Below are 19,955 nucleotides of genomic sequence, written 5' to 3'. Positions count from 1 at the left end.
ACAAACACCTTTAGTCAACAAAAGTATTCAATGGCCTTCTTGAGATCCACAAAATCTAGGGCTTGGTTGATTGAGTATGTTCCTTTCCATCATTTAAAGGACTTGGAGGTGCCAGTGTTGGACTGGGGTGGACAAAGTTAAAAATCACATAACACTAGGTCATAGTCCAACAGGTTTATTTGGCAGCATTAGCTTTCGGAGCACTGCTCCTTCATCAGGTGGTTGATAGAATGGCACTCTGAAACCTAGTGCTTCCAAATAGACCTGTTGGACTATAACCTGGTGTTGTGTGATTTTCATCATTCAAAGGGGAATCAAGTAAACGATAAGAAAGGAAAAAAATACAGTTAAAGGGGAAAAGGGAGCAGCATGGAACCAATTAGATATTTCAAAGAACCAACATGGATAGGAGCCCAGTAGCTTCCTTTTCAACTACATCACACTATTTCGTGGAATCAGGGCCAGATAAAAAAATTGGAAGGGTTTGGGGAAGTTCTTTATTTGTGGAAATTCTGAGTATTTAGTCAACCATCATTGTTCTCATTGCGATCAGTTTTCTGTCTTCCCGAGAACTGGGTTTTAAAAAAAAATCACATAACTGGGGATATTACCTGGTGGGTGGTGAGGCATCTGAAGGTGGGCCTTCAGCGAGCAAACTACATCCCTTTACTCTAATCTCCAGTCCTCACTTTCCCCGTGTGGGAGAGTCTAGGACCAGAGGGCATTAGGTCAGAACAATGGGTCGTCCATTTATGCAACTGAAAGATTTCTTCCCTGAGAGTAGTGAATCTGTGGAATTCCTTCTCACTGAAGACTATAAAGGCTTAGCATTAAGTATATTCAAGGCTGAGATTAAATTTTTATTCAGGAGGAGAATCAACCATATTGAGAAAAGGCAGGATGGTGGAGTTGAGGATTATCAGATCCGTCTTGATCTCATTGAAGAGAGGAACAGACTTGATGGGACCAATGACCTAGTTCAGCTACGATGTCTTATGAACACCAGGTGATAGTTCAACAGGTTTATTTGAAAGGGGTAAAAACAAGGACTGCAGAGGGCTTTTGCCCAAAACGTCGATTTTACTGCTCCTCGGATGGTGCCTGAACTGCTGTGCTTTTCCAGCACCACTAATCCAGAATCTGGTTGCCAGCATCGGCAGTCCATGTTTTTACCAGATTTATTTGGAAGCACGAGCTTTCGAGCCTGAGAGCAGAAGTTTTCCAAACATAAATGATACTACAACACCACCTGGTGGTCAAGCCCAGAAAAGCATACAAGTTGAAACTGGGCTGAATCCATCAGTAGCGATAATGTGTTGCTGGAAAAGTGCAGCAGGTCAGGCAGCATCCAAGGAGCGGGAAAATCGACGTTTCGGGCATGAGCCCTTCTTCAGGAATGAGGAAAGTTTGTCCAGCAGGCTAAGATAAAAGGTAGGGAGGAGGGACTTGGGGGAGGGGCGTTGGAAATGCGATAGGTGGAAGGAGGTCAAGGTGAGGGTGATAGGCCGGAGTGGGGTGGGGGCAGAGAGGTCAGGAAGAAGATTGCAGGTTAGGAAGGTGGTGCTGAGTTCGAGGGATTTGACTGAGACAAGGTGGGGGAAGGGGAAATGAGGAAACTGGAGAAATCTGAGTTCATCCCTTGTGGATGGAGGGTTCCTAGGCGGAAGATGAGGCGCTCTTCCTCCAACTGTCATGTTGCTATGGTCTGGCAATGGAGGAGTCCAGGACCTGCATGTCCTTGGTGGAGTGGGAGGGGGAGTTGAAGTGTTGAGCCACGGGGTGGTTGGGTTGGGGATGAACTCAGATTTCTCCAGTTTCCTCATTTCCCCTCTCCCCACCTTGTCTCAGTCCCAATCCTCGAACTCAGCACCGCCTTCCTAACCTGCAATCTTCTTCCTGACCTCTCTGCCCCCACCCCACTCCGGCCTATCACCCTCACCTTGACCTGCTTCCACCTATCGCATTTCCAACGCCCCTCCCCCAAGTCCCTCCTCCCTACCTTTTATCTTAGCCTGCTGGACACACTTTCCTCATTCCTGAAGAAGGGCTCATGCCCGAAACGTCGATTCTCCTGTTCCTTGGATGCTGCCTGACCTGCTGCGCTTTTCCAGCAACACATTATCGGCTCTGATCTACAGCATCTGCTGTCCTCGCTTTCTCCTTGAATCTATCAGTAGTCAGCAAAGTAGCATTAGAGATTTTTGTGGAAGGTTTCAATTCACGAGCCCTGAAGTTTATGTTATCTTCTCAAACTTGGTATATAATTACCTATACACCACGGCCCCTTTTGCTCCACCCATCTAGTCATACTCTCCCACTCACCTTAGGTGGAAGTACGAGGTATTGTCAGAACCTCCTGAGATTCCTGGCACCAGTGCCATTTTTAAAGCCAAGCTGTTCACCTGGATGAGCATTGCCAGTCTGTAGCTGCCCTGCACAGTTCCTGTCAATTACCCAGAGGGCATCTGGCACCCTGCTTTCCCGATGGGAACCTGGAGGAACTGGTGGACAGGGTATGGGTGCCATTGTGGCCCATGGCCCTGCGATGTTGATGACAGGTGCCCAAGATTGAGGGCTGGAGGAGCAAGCAGTGAGCTGGAGTCACCACGTTCCCAACTCGGACTTCCCGATCTGAATAGTCTTGTTTTTCTAGTCAGTTTGAGAATGGGAAGCCACACAATGAGGTTGGATAACCTACAGAGGATGCCTACATCTAAATCAACCCTTCAACAGATGAACATCAGAAAGAAGCGAACCAATGCCAATCCTGTCAATACAATCTTCTGACTGAGGAATTGGTCATGAATCAGTTTTCATTCTGGCATTTACATTTCTGTAGCCCATGCAAAAATATAATTGTTCCATCTGGCTTAGGAACAAGTGTCACTGGTGAACTCCAGGTGCTTTGATTAAGTTCAATCAAATAGTTCTCCAGCAGGTATTGAATTTCTGTTTCTACCTGTAATTGTTCTCTGTGCTCAACCAATAAGGATGTAGTTTTATTGACACAGAATCCCCTACATCCATATAATACCTAGTTAACCGAGAACATAGAGGATCAGGGACCCAGATTGGATTTCAGCCTTGTGTCTGTGTGGAGTTTTCACTTGCTCCAAGTGGCTCTACCTAGTTCTCCAATTTCTTCTCAATCCAATGATGTGCAGGTTAGTTGGATCGGCCATGACACATTATCAATCGTGTCTAGGGATGTGCAGGCTGGGGGAAAATGGGGAATGCAGGTTTCTGGGGATAGGATGGGTGAGTGGATCTGGATGGGATGTCCTTCAGATGATCAGTGCAGACTCTACCTTTAGAGAGTTAATTATAAGTCCTCAGTAAACGAATTAGCTCTTCCCACTCCCCTCTTCTAAAAAACATAAGTGTCAAACTGCCCCAGTATTTCCATATTAACGTTGTTGGATATCAGGAGGTTTATTTTGTAAACTATCTACCCTTTCCTCTACTGCACTTTTACTTTCACCAGCTGACACACTATCTCCCTCTTATCCTTTTACCGATGCTGGTATTGCTTCAAAAAGGTGTTTATATGGTGTAACCAATTCTTTGACTATACTCAGCAATATCTATCAGATAAGTCACTTTACTAAGCCTTCAAAATGTCTTGTATGGACCACTACATTTCATTTCAAAAAGGTCCATCCTGCATAGTAAATAACCTCAATACTTGGTCTCCTGCATGAGACTTTGGTTGCAGCATGTTTGTGCACCCATTCTTTTGAATTTGCTTGTAAATTTTTTTTTAAAAAGTGTTTTGTGCTCCCTTACTTGCTACTGTGAGTCTCTCAAAAAACTTGGAGATGTAATCCAACTCAGAGGATTTGTCTTTCTGCATTTTTTAAAAATCACTGCTAATGGACCTCTTATCTCATGGCCACAGGTCAATTTGAAGGGACTTAATCCAATATGAGGAAACTGTTAGAAAGAAATTTAACACTTTATCCCACTCCAGTTGGGTATTCATGAACAAAATGTTTTAAGAATAGTTTTGGAAGTCTGGAGGTTCTCTCTCCAAAGCTCCCTGTATTTGTAGAAGATATGAAGTTGATATCAACTGTTTGCTACCCAAAATCTTCTGATTATGCTTTCGAAAACTTTGGGCATAAAAGTTAGAAGCTGGTTAGATTATATTTCAATTCATAGGCCAAAGCAAGTAAAGAATTACAATAACCTTAGCTGTAATTGTCTTTTAAAAATGAGTTGATTCAGGAATTTGTGTTGCTACATTCATTACTGAAAGAATATACTGATGTTTTGTTTTCATTTTGAGTAATGAACCTACACAGTCCTCTGCGAATAGATTAAATGGTTTCTTAAAACTGATTTAGATATTAAAAAGTGCTGGTTTGATTAAGTGTTAGGGTTTACCTACCACCTGATATGTATAACAAGTTTTACAGAACTTCACAGCATCCTAATGAAGCCTTGGCCAGGTAAAATGCCTATTTAACAATCAAGTTTCTGTCTTCCTGCATGTCCAGTCATGCTTCTCCCAATATCTCCTTCCAGTATCTGGACAGTAGGATGTTTTGTTAAACAACCATCTGATCGACTTTGGGCCTGTGAGGATGTCTCCACTTCCTCGTCAGAACTCCATTCTTAATAGAACAGCAATCCGGAACTCCATCCACTTCAGATTCAGCAGGAGCTGCCTGTGCTAACTTGTTTCACTTGAAGTCGTCATTCGTTCAGATTCAGAATGCAGATATGTACAATACAGTAGCGCCTCGACATACGAACGACCTCATTCACGAACAAATCAGTTTACGAACAGGGTTGTACGTGAAATGTTTCTTCAACGTACGTATGAAATTCAAGGTACAAACGAAGGTACAAACGCAAAAGGCCCGTGTGTGACCACGTGGCTTCATTGTTCTGCTTTCCCCCCCGCTTGTTGAACGCAAAAGCTCTTGGGCCCCATGTGATCTTATTCAGTTCGTCTTTGGTGCGTGTGCTGTGAACAGCGTTCGCTGCTATGTCCAAGCATTCTTACACTATCCGAACAATGGGAAAAATTGATCCAGTTCGCAAACCGGGTCCCGGAACGGATTAAGTTCGTAAGTCAAGGCACTACTGCACTTCCATTTAATTAACCTTGCTATTAAAGGAGTGCTTTGGCTACTCTGACATCTGCTATGGTATTATTTTGATCTTAGTGTCCTTTCCCCCTTGGTCCATGAACTCTCCACATAGGTCCAGGACACCACCCAATACCTCCATAACTTTCAGTTCCCTAGCCCCCAACACCTCATCTTCACCATGGACATCCAGTCCCTATATACCTCCATCTCCCATCACAAAGATTTACAAGCCCTCCATTTCTTCCTCTCCCACTGACCCAACCAGTACCCCACACTGACACTCATTCAATTGGCGGAATGGGTCCTCACCCTCAACAACAACTCATTCAAAATCCTCCCACTTCCTATAGACAAGGCGGCTAGCCACAGGCATCCGCATGGACCCCGGTTATGCCTGCCTCTTCACCAGGTACATGGAACAATCCCTCTTCTGCAGCTACACCAACACCATTCCCTACCTTTTCCTCCACTACATCGATGACTGTATCGGCCACCTCGTGCTCCCACGAGGAGGTTGAACAGTTCATCAACTTCACCAGCACATTCCACCCTGACCTCAGTTCACCTGGACCATCTTGGAGACAGAGGTCCAGGAAGGAAAGGGAGGAGTCCATCTCCATCTCCATCTCCTGTGACCGCCTCAACACATGGACATCTATTTCAAACCCATGGCTCCCACAGGTACCTAGACTACACCTCCACCCACCCACCTCCTATAAAAACACTATCCCTTACTCCCACTCAGTTCCACTCCCAGACATGCCAGATGTGCTCCTATTTCAAGGCCTGCAATTTCCCCTCCCATGTGGTCGATGATGCCCTCCAGCATATCTCTTCCACTTCTCACACCTCCAACCTTAACAAGGATTGAATCCATTTGGTCCTCACCTTCCACCCCACTAAACTCCAGATACAGTGCATTATTCTCTGCCATTTTCGCCACCTAGAGTCAGACCCCACCAAAAATATATTTTCCTCCCCACCCCAATGTTCCGCAGAGACCATTCTCTTTCTGACTCCCTCGTTAGGTCCACGGTCCCGACCAACCCACCCTCCGCACCCAGCACAATCCCATGCCACCACAAGGTGCCCACACCTCCCTCCTCACCTCTGTCCAAGATCCTAAAGGATCATTTCACAGCCAGTAGAGAGATTTTCCTGCTCATCCAAACACCTCATTTCTCGCATCAGTTACTCTCGACGTGGTCTCCTCTACATCGGGATGACCATGTGCCAACAGACGGAGTAGTTCAGGGAACATCTCTGGGACACACACACACACCCCCAAACAAATCCCACTCCCACTCCCAAGAGCATGCAAATCCTGGGCAACCACCACCAAATCAAAGCTACCCAACAATTGGAGGAAAAACACCTCATCTTCCGCTTTGGGACGCTTCAACCACACGGCATCAACATTGACTTACTTAGTTTCCAAATCTCCCCTCCCCCCACCTCATCCTAGATCCAATCCTTGAACTCTGCACTGCCCTCTTGACCCACCGTACCATCTTCCTTTGCACCAAACTTCTTCACCCTCCTCAATGACATATCACAATCACCTCCTACCTGCAATCACAATCCTGTCTCAGCCCTCTTCCACCTTCTGGGCTTATGCCCGAAACGTCAACTCTCCTGCTCCTTGGATGCTGCCTGATCTTGCTGTGCTTTTCCAGTGCTACACTTTTCCACCCTGACTCTCCAGTATCTGCAGTCCTCGCTTTCTCCTTTTAAGTCACTGCTCTGGTCACCACACAGAATTGAGAGCTTTGTGTTTATGGATGAACACAACTCCTCTAACAATCACTAGCCAAGTCACTATCGAGGAGTAAGTCAACTCAATCCAGGGGTAGTGTTAACTACTCCTATTCCCAGCATCACTACGATAATAATTGACCAAACACTTCAATACCTTTTAGCCACCCCACAACATTGATAGATTCTGATTACCGATCTCTATCATCTTGAACTTACTCAAAAGATGAGCCTCCATTGTCCTCCGATAGAAAATTTCAAAAGTTCACAACAACAGAGTAAAAGAATTCTCCCCACCTTGGACCTAAGTGGTTGCCACTTTATTTTTAAATTGTTGCCCTGATTCTAGATTCCACAACGTGGGAAACATCTTAACTGCATTTACCCGGTCTATAACTTCAAGTACTTTGTGAGTTCCAATACAATCAGTCTCATTCTTCGAAACCCTGGAGAAGGGAGGCCCAGTTTGTTCAATCTTTCTACATAGGACAATCCTCTCATCTCAGGAACAAGTCTGGTGAGCCTCCTTTGTACTCGGTCTACGGCAATCGGATTTTTCCTAATACAGATTGTTTCATCAGCACAAATTGGCTATAATGCAGTTAACAAATTGTGGATGTTGTTTGGATAACATTAACTTTCTACCGAATGAGCATAGCGGTTTTCTATAGCATGCTTTTCTATAGTGCAAGGTTGCAAAGGAATACAACTGTTCTGATAAAGCAGAACGACTGATACAAGGAAATCAAATTGCTTAGAGTACTCCAGGTGCTCATCCTCAGGACACAAATTCCCACTTAGCTTTATTTAGGGAACATGCCTTTTGGCCCCACCTCCAAAATCATTGTTATATATTGCGAACAACTATCAGTCAGAGCCAGAAAATGAAACATTTATTCCTACTACGGCTATCCGATGGAAAACAATTAGTCCATATCAGTACATACCTCATTTCAAGTCAATATTTTCAAACTAACCTCTTGTGGGGACTTTATCAAAATTCTTCTGAAAATCTAAGTACACTACATCCATTGGCTCTCCTTTAAATCAATTTTGTTGGCAACATCTGCAAAAAGCTCTAGCAAGTTAATCAAACATGATTCCCATTTGTAAATTCATGATTCTCGTTCTCTTTCTCTTCAAACTTTAGTCTTTTAAAGTTCTGTTCCCTTTTATCCTTCCATTATTGATGAACTTTGTGCCCAGTCTTTGTTCCAAAATCCCATCCACAAGCATAGAAACTTAGTCATAAACTCCTCTGGTGTACTGGACTAGAAACCAAACCCTGTGATTCCCAGAGTTATTACACATGTGAAAGTATTTGGTTAAACTATCCAAGTCCCTAATTTACCTGACTGGCAAACTCAGGTTAAAAAGAAAAACACCACCAGTTTCTGCCATGGACAAGAAAATAACTATGTATACAAACATATTGTCTTTAACCAATAGCAACTAGGAAATATCAATCGCCACTGAAATTCTATCTCTACAACTTAAACTCGATCACTTCTTAAATACCCCACCCCCTTCAGTGTCTCAAAATGTAGACAAAACATGGATATTAAGAGAAAAAGATATTCAGCAAAACAATTTGATAGCTCATGTCTGTACCACAAAACTCAATGCGTTACTTCCTTTCAATTCCTTTTTTAGTTCCTTGCTGCTGACAGAAGCTGGTTTGCACATAGATGCCTCTTTCATTCGTTGAATGAGAATTTGTCCTTTCCTAGTTTTTAAAAGTCCTTTTATTCTTAAACAGGGCATTTCTAGAGAAAGACAGCTGGCTAATACCACAGATGTTTTAGATCTCCGCACAACACGTAGAGAGAGATGGAGATTTCTTGATGCTTCTTCTTAGCAGGTTAGACGATTCTCTGCTGCACTGGCACCGCACAAGCTATGGTCACCTTGTCAGGAGCCAATCAATATGTTGTTGTCAAGCCATTATCCTTGTTATTGCAGATCTCATTGGCTCCATGGTGTCTGCTTTTAGCTCTTAATGCTTCAGATGAAAGCAAGATTGTACGCAATTCAGGTGTATTCCAAAAATTCAGTGTATTCCAAAAAAACGGGATTTATGAAACTGCAGTCATCCCTTTGCACAATCTTCTTGGTTTAAACATGGTCTTCCTTTTATAGGCTACCATCAGAAAATAAAAAGGAAATTAATAAGATGTGGTCATTGAAGGAGCAAGATGTTGGTTAATGAGGCCTGTTATATAACTGTGAAAGATGAACAATTGCATCAAGAATGAAAACTCCATAACTCCCGTCTCTGTTGGTCGCAGTACGTTCCAGGTATCTTGTGGAAGGAAGAACTCAAATGTTTATAGTCCCCTCAAAGTCAAAACTACCGAGTAAATTGGCACTCAAACAGACCTGTTGTTATTGGCTTGGGCATGTTTCCAGGATAATGGACTGTTGCATACCTAAGGATTTTCTTTATACCAAGGTAACCAAAAATCAGATAACCAGCAGGATACCCAGAGCTCCACTTTAGAGATGCTTAAACATGATATGATGGCACTAAACAATTCTCGCACCAGAGAGACACTAAGGTGAAAGAGGCTGGCGGAAACATCACCTAGGGTTTGGAATGTGCCATTAATGTTTGAGACATTAACAACAACCGACAATAGTATCTAATAGGTATGTGATAACCCCATCCCCAAACAGATTAAATTTGCTGCATGCCCATCGTCTTATAAACAGAAGGCTGCAGTAATGTTGTGGCGTAGTCACAGATTTTAATATTTAATACACACTTTCAAATAAGAGTCAGCACCACAGATTTCAGACAACTGAACTAATTGACATTTAACCTTATCATTTGACCCTCCGGGAATCTTTTAGCAATTTTACTCCACAATTCTCAACAGGTTTTGTGAAAAACAAATGGAAAACTTGCCTTCATCATCATCATCTTGATAAGCAGTCTTACTTCTTCACCAGCTCTCTTGCTTTATTCGCTTCCATAGGTTTGTCATGTTTCATGTTCATATGAGCTTTTTAATCAAATCTGAAAGATTAAAACCATTCCTTTTCAATCCTTGCTGCCATCTATTCCACAATCATGGGTTACGATGAGAGGTCAAACCCCTCTGTTAATTAAAACCAAACACCCAGAAATCTGTTAAAATGTAATTTAAACTAATTGGTTAAATTCAAATGGTTGTCAAAACCTTACAACTAAACAGTCTGTTTCCACCTAAGTAGCATAAGCCTCCTCTATCCCTGCCTCGCCACATCTGGAACTGAAGCCCCCCCACCCATGTTGCTGTCTTGATTTGCCCTGCATCTTCCATGTTACATTAACTTGTGCTGATCCAAAATTTTTTATCCATCACCACTGCACCCACTGACTTACATTCCATTTAGCCGTCTCTAGTCCAGCAACACCATGATCTCTGCACTTGAACAATTCTGGCCTCTGCTACGTTATCTTTTTGCTAAACATCATACTGCTATTGTGACCATACAGTCTGTTGCCAAGGCCTTAATTTCTGGAAGCTTCTCTCTAAAACAACCTGCACACTTCTCCATGATAGCACTCCTCAAAAGTCAACCTCTGTACGGAGGTGATCAAAGACCCACTGTTATAAACAAAGGTCTGTTTTCAGGCCATCTGGCACATTAGCACACAGTAGCACATCTGAAATTTGAACATGCACTTCACTTACTTCAGCGAAATCGCCCAGCCACAGTAACTGTAAAAACAATAAGGAAAAATGTCAGGTTTGTCTTGACACTTCCTTCGGCCCACCTCTCCCCTCCACACCATCCTCCCTTGTCACCCCAATGAAAAATCAAGCAATCCCTGAACAGAATGTCAATACTCTGTGTGGGGTGACATCACCTGATGTATGTTGTGTAGGCGTTCGATCTTGGTAGCCTCCATTACAAGCCACCCTACGTTATGCCCATTCTTGCCAAGGCTCCTTTGACAGCATATTCCACACCAGTGACTTCAAACAGGAACAGAGGTCAGATAGGATCACCATCACCAGCAAGTTTCCCTTCAAGTCAAACACCATCCTGAGTTAGAAATGTATCAGCATCTCTTCATTGAGGTTAGGTCAGAATAGTGCGACTGCCTCCCTAATATCACCGAAGCCTATAGATTGCTGCAGATTCAGACAGCAATTCACCATCAGCTTCAAAAGCCAATAAATCCTAGTCTAAGCCAGCAATGCCCACAACAAATAAATAAATAATAACCTCTGGCCGCCTCTCCTACTCTCTCCTCACATAGTGTATGACACAATGCTTCAAAAGGAGGTTATATTACTGTATTGTTAATGGGATAAGATTACGATAACATTAATTGTGAGTGGGATTAAATGTTTTATTTCATGAATAAACAATTGATGTAATACATACAATAAAATATATTGCTCCTTCACATTGTTAACTACTGCCACAAGAGACAGCATGCAGCCAAATTCTTCACAAGTCAACATTCTGATATCAAATACTTTTTCCCTCCACACCCAGGTGCCTGAGGGCAATTTTTTTGTGTTTTATTTGAACATATCTCAGGTTTGCTTTTACTTGTTGAATTTCATCTCCTCTGGTGAAGACATACATCTTACAAGAGTGCAGAGAAGTAGGTGAACAAAATTATGTTTTTAAGCCTCTAAATAGAATGAATGTTTCTGTTAACTGGAGTTGGGTGTTTTGCTTTAGGTTTGCATTTATCTTGCATTAGTTTGGACTGCTTCTCTTCACAATATTTAAATAAGTGGCTCATACAAGGTATCGATTCTCGTTGGCCTGAGCTAAACTAATCGCTTCTGCTACATTCCTGCTGCTCTTTTCACCATAAGAGAATAATAAATCAACTAATTTTGTAGTGTCAAATCATAAATATCTGTAAAATTCCACATGCATCTGGATTGTCATCATGTCATATTTCACACGACTGACTGGCTTGGGGATCTTGAGTCGTATAAAATTCATTTAAAAATAAATGCAATAAATGGCATAAATGCAGTTTATTTAAAGTATTAACTAACTCAAAATAAAGAGGTGATGGTAATATGTGGAAAAGTGTATACTTTTACTGAAAATAGTTTCTGCAGAGCGTGCACTGAAAGATCTTGAAGTAGGTATTCTCAGTTTTTAAAAGCTTGTACTTCTCGATTCCTAGAGTTAATAGTGAGATCATAGCAGATTACCACAAATGATGTATAAACTGAAGCTGTAGTCTCCTGGTTTCATAGAACAATACAGCACAGTACAACCCCTTCAGCCCTTGATGTTGTGCCAATCTTTTACCCTACTCCAGGATCAAACTAACCTACGTAGCCTTCAGTTTACTATCATCTATAATGAAAGAAGGATGATTGGAATTTAATAGAAAACATCTGCATTTAAAAACTGATTAGAGGATTCCTAACCACTAAAATGCTTTAAGGAATACTAGCAAACGTATTTAGGTCTGAGATTAACTCTGATCATCCAACAGAAAAATCACAGCAGACCATTCAAGAGGCAGCAACTTATTCCCATCAATTCCATGGACACCTCAGAAGATGATTTTAGCCTCTTTTGCACAAGTGATCTGGACAGTTCATGGAATTTATTGGGGTCCTTCTATAAATTTGGAGATTGAAGCTCAATTGCTTTATTAAACCCTGAAGCAATCTTAAATCGAGGACTGAGTGGTGAAACCATCACAGACACTTTGCCAAGCCATAATGATGCCAAGCAGATTTGGAATCAGATGCGCTCCATAAAGGCAAGATGATGGTATTTCCTCTTGTTTCCTGGAGGGCCAGGGAGACAGCTCTACACTCCCCACACTGCCCACCCCCAAAACAAAACCATCTTGGATTCTCTTCACTCCAGGTTTCTCTGTCTTCCTCAAACTAAGTCATAGGGCTTGATGAGGTTTGTTAGATTATTGTGAACCTGGCTAGTTGTGCAGGTATCAGTTGGAATCTCTACCTCTCTTTAAAATGTTCTTTGCTTTTACAAGCACAACTTGTTCTGATCATAGGTCACAGAATCCCTTCAGTGTGGAAACATGCCGTTCAGCCCATCAAGTCCATTCTGACCCTCCAAGGACAAAACTAACCCACTAACTTATACTATCCCTGTAATCATGTACTTCCCATGGCTAACCCATCTACAGGGCAATTTAATACAGGCAATCTAACCTGCACATCTTTGAACTGTGGAAGGAAACTGGAACACCCAGAGGAAATCCACACTGACATGGACAGAAGTTCGGCTCCTCAAGATCCAAAAGTTAGCCTATTATACCTACAGTACTAACCCAGATTCCTTGTACTAGAGGCAGAATATAAGATCATTTGCATTGCACAGGTTTCTCCATTACACACAGCCAAGCTGTGTTTATTCAAGTCATGCACAGTAATTAGAGTTTAAATGGCTTTTGGCGATAGCATGAAAAAAAATCACATTATAGTAGTTGGTGAGTAATATTATCTGTTTCAGAACAGGTATCACGATTTATGATTGCACAAAAAAGGATGATGCTACAGATTTTCGCAATCCTTGGTGAGTATGGCAAAAATCTCACAATGTTTGGTAATAGTTTTATCCACATTTAGACAACAGATCATCAGTATATGTGGTGCTGCATGTTTAAATCACTGTGTTGAAGTGATGATTGAATTTTTTCCTTTTTCTTCTCCTAAGCCTGAGTAAGGACACTGCCCTTACCTTCACAAATATAATCCAGAAGGTTCTCAGTGTGATTGCCAATGCATGCTGATTTCGCAGGGCATAAATGGGGCAGCAGTTTGGTAACAAGAATTGACCTCAATACTTCAGGATATAGAGCAGTAAAATTAGCCAAGGTTCCCGTACCTGATGACAATCCAACAAATCTGTTAATGGGTATCATGTGACTGGGAGGTAAGTATGGAATCAGCAGGCAGGACAGGAACAGTAATCCAATTTTCAGTGCATGACCACTCCCTCCACCCTGGCTGCTGAAATAAAATCATGTTCCACCAAAATGATCTTGGCAGGATATCTGGAAATGCTTCAATTCAATTAAATAGACTGCAAAGCAGAGTGAAAGGAAAATATCAAAGAGTAAAACATTTACAGGAGTACAACAACAAGCTTCATGTTGCCATCATGAAATCCTAAACAATGTGAAAGAACTTAAATGGAAATTAGCTCAACAAAGGTTTTTTTTAAAATTATTATATATAAGTAACTACTTATTCTTGGACTATTTCGACATAAATTAATCTGTGAAGAAGGTGTGATATATACCTGCCTAATTATATTAACATTTCACCACAGATATATCAACCATGATTTTATTGTTTAATCAGGTCAGAACTTGCTAAGACTAAAATCAATCATTACAGCAACTGTCATTTCTTCCTGAATTACAGATGTGCAATATTTTTCTTACCCAGCAGCACAATAATGTCTCAGAAAGAAAGAATTATCAGTAACAAAAGAAGGTAAGTTGGGAATCTACTGCCAATGCTGCAATCTCTTCCACACAAGGAGAGGGACACACTGGTTGGTGGAATAGTATCGCTGGGAAATACGCATGAATATTCCTGTAATAATCTGGTCAGTTCTTAAGGATTTCTTTCAGTGTTTCTACATCAGTGAGCAGGATTTTCACATTTTGAGGCAGGGAGCAGGGGAGTTGGAAAGTTTCCAGGCTCAATGCACCCATCAGAGAAGAAATTGTTTGCAAAGACAGGATTCTTGTTCTATAGGAGCAGGAGGTAACCAGATATGGGCTCACTTCACCAGAAAGAGATCGGAGTCAGCCACGAGGGAGGTCAAATGCCAAGTCAAGCTGTTTAAAAGGCCTGTCTCTGTAGTCTGGAACTTCATCCCAGGTGCAATAAGTCAATGAGAGATAGAACAGTGGTCTAGCCACATACCCTACACATTTCCCATACCAACTCATGTCACTGCACCCATTCATAGCCCCTGATACTTTCAATGCCAAACTATTGCACTCCCATGTCCATTCACCCAGTATGCACTCTATAAAAATTCAGTGAAATCTATAGTATTGACAGAATATGTGAAAGAGCTTTTTGTTTTGAAAAATAAAAGCAATTTATTCAAAGGAATTGCTTTTATTACAAACTACATGCAAGTATCAAAATTATCCATGTCATTTAAGGTATCAGTATTAGAAACCTCTCTTCTGCAAATACACATTGCAAAATTGAGAAGGCCTGCGAGAAAATGCTGTCAATCAAGCAGCATTTTCTTTAAAGTGCAGAGAAATTGGTACCTCGGGATTCAGTCAAGATTCTTGTATCTGACCACAGCAGCTGTAACCTTTTGTCTCACTGGGACCTCTCCATGTAGAAAAAAAACTTGGAGATTTCAGTAATCTAGCAATCTTAAATTCCACAGTAACCAACCCAGGTGGGTGGTCAGGCAGAACGTACAGCAGATTACATGGGCTCTCTTAATTCCTTTATTTATCTTGCATTAAAGAAATGGTTCAAACCATAATCTTACAACATAGCATTCATAATAATTGGATACCAACAGGTTGGACTGAAAAGTTTTGAAATAACCTGGATGTGACAGAAGTTTACAAGTTTCCCACTTTGGTTAACTAATATACAAGACTTCAAGACAGTAGCAACATAAAACAAAAATTTTTAGCTCAGAAATTTAACATTAGACTTTATTGGTAGCTAGTTTATAAACACCCAGACATGCAACATTGGCTGCAAGAATAGGTAAGTTGAAGATTAATATCAACAGCACTCAGAGACATTCTGTGCTGAGGAAATTGAATTGGACATTCCAAACAAAAAGAGAAATAAATATTCTAGTTTTTATATAAACAATGACCATCCGGTTTGGGCAACAGCAGTGACATAGCACCTTCAAATTAGTAAAACCTTGTAAGCAGCTTCATAAAAACAAAGCACTACAAAACTAAATTTAATACCAAGGCATTAAAGAAAACAGAAGAAGGAGAGATGACCGAACCTGATCAAGAAGAGAGGTTGTAATGACATGACAGAGTTAAAAGAGATAATTGATTCAGAAGGAAATTCAAGAGTTTACAACCTAAGCAACTTATAGGCATGCCACTAACGATTGAGTGAAGAAGGTCAGCAATGTAGAAAAAGTCAGATTAGGCAAAGTGCAGAGATGTCAGTGGTAGTAGGCCTGAGAGAGCTTAGAGAGACAGGGAAGAGCAAAGCTATTGGAGTCACTGAATTATGGGGGTGGTAGTGTGAGTTAGGGGTCAAATTTTACATAGAAATAACAACAGCCATCATCATGTGCACAAAATTTCCATGCAAATCAAACAACTTGTGGCATCTGCACACAGCATCTAAATATAGAAATCTGACAGTGGTTATCCAGCATACAACATTCTTTCATAAATACCTCAAAAATAACAACTGCCAAAGGATTCACCAGTCAAACACAGCAATAAGCTTGAGATTGCTGCACTCACTTTACAAATATTAGCGCTTTTCCATTTCAGTATCAGCCTTTGAATAGTGTAGTGAATCTCAATTCCTATCAAACAACTTGTGTTGCTGAAAATTAATTTCCACAAGTGTAGCATTTTATTTATTCTTCAAAAGCAAAGTGACATTTTTTTTTTGCCTGAGTCTCATCTCTCTTAATCCTTTTTATTTCCCCTCCATTTGGTTTTCTGTGCCTCATTTGATAATGAATTCAGCAACTGAGAAGTTTATGCTGCTTGTTTACAATTCTTCAAATTGATTGGATGGGAGACAATTTGCTTCTTGCCTTGTTTACATGGATCTCGGACAGCCAGGAGAAGACACTGCTGTCTTATATATTTGACTGACTAGAAATTTTGCAGCACAGAAACGCATTGTAAAAATGAAATTATAACAAACTTCCCAGCTGATAGTAAAATCCAGCTTAATTTTGAAGAACCAATGCATCCTAATCTGAGATTTTATTTTTGGTTTTGCTCGGGGGTCAGGCATTTTCTAAGTAGCTGCTTGTCTGTATTTGCTCTATAGAGGTTACAATAATCCTTAAAATGAATTTGCCTTGTGGAGATCATATCTTCTATGGTGCTGATAAAGAAAGTGCAGACTTCTTTTTAAAGTTCATGGTTCTGATTGATGCATAGCGTCACTAGTTATGCCCGCTCCCATTCTGGGGGAAAAAAATTAAAACTTACAGTGGTTATCTTACTGCCCCACCCATAATTCCCTGCTCTCAGGCTAAACAAGCAACTGGAACCAGCAGAAAAGTCATCTTAAGATGCCAGCCCACTTAATATGTCTAAACATGATTTAAAAAATCAACACTGAGTGATGTCTGGGGCTCTAGTTTACTGAATGTTCATGAAAATCCTTCCAACTCGTTACAGGAGTCTTATGTTAGTCCTACATTTATTGCATTTGTTTGCTGATGAATTGCAGTGTTCTGAACATGCTGAGCCATGTTGAAGAGAATTGATACCAATGGACTGCTTCCCAAGGCATTCCTTAACTTGGTGAAGCATGCCCATTAGACTTATACTGCCTGTGACTCACAATTCATTTTGTCCTGAAGGTTTCTTTTTTTCAATACTTTTTAAGCTTGCTAACACATCAGATGGGGATTTTAACTACCAAAGTGAGGGATTTGAGTTGAATGGGATGTAAAAATCTGAGACCCATTCATTTCAAGTTTTAACCAAGGTGGGCTGGGAAGTTGACAATTAAACTTTGCAGGAGTTGTTGCTGTAATTCAAATAACTATAATAAGGCTGTGTGCTTCAGAAATAACCAGCACTTTAAATCTGACCCTATTTCACACTCCACACGTCCACTTTCTCTAATACCATAGCTGTCAAGCCTCATGCCCTTATGCCATAGCCGCCAAGCTGCTGTTACAGTTGTTTGCAACATCTTCCCTCACTCACTCTCATGCACCTTAATCTCTAAAACCACTAACCCTGCATACCCCCTGGGCTGCCTACTCACTCAGTCAGGAGGCCTGCACTAGAAATATCAACTGTGCCACCCATGTTCGTTGCCCATAATATCTGCTTCTTTCTCGTTCCAGGACAAAGACAACCCACATCAGGGCTGAAAGAGTCAGGAGGGCAGTTTGCTGACTGAGGTGTGATTTCCCCACCCCTTCTGTGGAGAGCATCCTGATTTCTGATTACCCTAAGCCTTTGACAGCCATTTGCAAGCCCCTGGACTGGTACCAGAGACTGCCCTTTATTTAATGTGCTGGGATGCCCTGAGTAAAGGATATCTCTCTTGACTTGACTAAGGAATGTTGACAACCATGACCGATTTCCTGGCTTTGTGCCTGTACTAACTGATTACAGTAATACATCAGTACTGTGAAACGGGTGTGTCTGGCTGAGGCAGAGTGTTATGAGCATCCAGGCAGGCTCAGCATATGGCAGTAAGCAAACAGGCCAGAGACTAAGCCTAGTCCATTCAATGAGCTGAGTGTGTGTGTGTCACTGAGTGCACAGTGCCCTTGGAGCAGCGTTAACTATGATAGTTATCAGTGCAGCCTGAGGTGCAGTATTGAAGTACAGATGCATTCTGCAAGTGGATCAGAGGCGGGTCATGATAGTTTTTAAGGAGCTGGCACATGTTGGCTGCGAATGTCAGATGTGGAGCATGTATGTCTGGTGCCCATGGAGTGCACCTGGCATGTTGGTACTTGGTGCCCAACAAAGAAGCCCTTTGGAGCAAGCAGCAAGTTGATGTTCTGACTTCCAAGTTGACACTGAACTTGTTTGGCATGTTTGGTTCAAGAGGACACTCAGTACTAATGAAGCAAATTGTGCCATTAACAAGCTATGATTCCCTTGATTGGCAACTTGTTGTTGCCTAGCGAGGAATTCACTTTACCTGTTGGCAAATGCATAAAATATGGTCTGGATTTATCAACTTTTAGTCTTTTATGTTTGTCCAATATTTTTTCTCTATTGATATCAATTACATGGAAGTTCCTCACTCTTATTAGTCCCTTAGTTACACTCAATTTCTGAGTCGAAAAGTTTACTGTGAAGGTGAGCTGAATTAGATAAAAGATAGCAAGGCTGTCTATTCTTGTCTATTTTGAGCAATGTTAAAGTACGCTACTTTGTATTTCCAAAGATAATCACGCTTCCACATTCCCAAACAATTTTTCTAAAGTTTACTATTTCATTTCACTTTTCTCCTCTTTTTAATATCCCCATAACTTCTATACTTTGGACAACAGTTTTACATTTCTGTGAAAGGTCTGAAAAAGGTCAGAAAAACTAATTGTCATTTATAATCCCTGTTACAACCAGGTAAGGATAGGGTCAAAGTCTGCTCTCTTTCCACTAAACAAAAAAACCGAAATAACCATGAATGCTGGAATTCAGAAGCAAAAGCAAAAACAGAAATTGCAGGAAAAGCTCAGCAGGTCTGGCAACATCCGTGGAGAGAAATCAGAACAGACTCTCCATGAAAGGGTCACTGGACCCAAAGCATTAGCTCTGATTTATCTCCACAGATGCTGCCAGACCTGCTGAGTTTTTTCCAGTAATTTCTGTTTTTTTCTCCGTTCTTTTCTCTTTTCCCTTTCTTCATTTAACCGCAAGAGAGTTTTTGTTTGAAAAAGTTATACTTACTAATTCAGTGAGACTTAGTTGTTTAGAGGGTTTAAGGATCTCAATCTCCATCTTACTCAGGATCATTTGAAGCTTAACACTCTACTAGAAGTATGCTCCTGTAATGTAAATGAATGGTTTACAATTAGCCAAGACTCTCATGTGTCTGAGGAATGTAACGTTTGTACTTAATAGTTGGCTATAGTAAATGTTCTTTTTTGGATTCCTTAATACCATAACATCAATGTCAAGTTTCTTATGTTATTGGGAGATAACATAAGTATGGCCACATTAGGTAAAATTTCCTGCAGAAGATAAACTCACAGCCTGGTACCCACAGTGGCCATCTGTAATTTTGGTGGTAGATATTGGAAAACTAAATAGGATAACAACTCGGGATGGCAGAGAATTCAGACAAGAGATAGTTTCTCGCTGTTTGCATTATCAGCTTCTGTGAGTATAGTCAGTTGGACAGATCTGTGTACATAAGGAATTAACTACCAAGAAAACAGGGCTAATTTATTTTTGATTAG

The 19,955-nt window shown here is 41.2% G+C and overlaps 1 protein-coding gene across 3 annotated transcripts in view; it reads left to right on the top strand.

Annotated features, from left to right (window-relative positions):
• Window positions 1-19,955, top strand: part of LOC122561661 (laminin subunit beta-4) — a 180,842-nt gene that overhangs the window by 47,537 nt on the left and 113,350 nt on the right. Inside the window, exons 1-2 of one of the 3 annotated variants that reach the window (XM_043713613.2) lie at window positions 11,402-11,460; window positions 13,317-13,379. In XM_043713613.2, the coding sequence (XP_043569548.2) occupies window positions 13,334-13,379 (46 nt within the window). In that variant the 5' untranslated portion in view covers window positions 11,402-11,460; window positions 13,317-13,333. Of the gene's footprint in view, window positions 1-11,401; window positions 11,461-13,316; window positions 13,380-19,955 lie in introns of those variants that run through there. The other 2 variants (XM_087999570.1, XM_087999569.1) reach the window with 2 other exon arrangements.

This window comes from Chiloscyllium plagiosum, unplaced genomic scaffold (assembly GCF_037043375.1).
Source record: "Chiloscyllium plagiosum isolate Xiang-an unplaced genomic scaffold, Cpla_swu_hap1 HiC_scaffold_23, whole genome shotgun sequence".
In the NCBI taxonomy this organism is placed as follows: domain Eukaryota; kingdom Metazoa; phylum Chordata; class Chondrichthyes; order Orectolobiformes; family Hemiscylliidae; genus Chiloscyllium; species Chiloscyllium plagiosum.
Note: the sequence above shows the minus strand (reverse complement) of the source record. Positions and strands in the feature narration are given on the sequence as shown.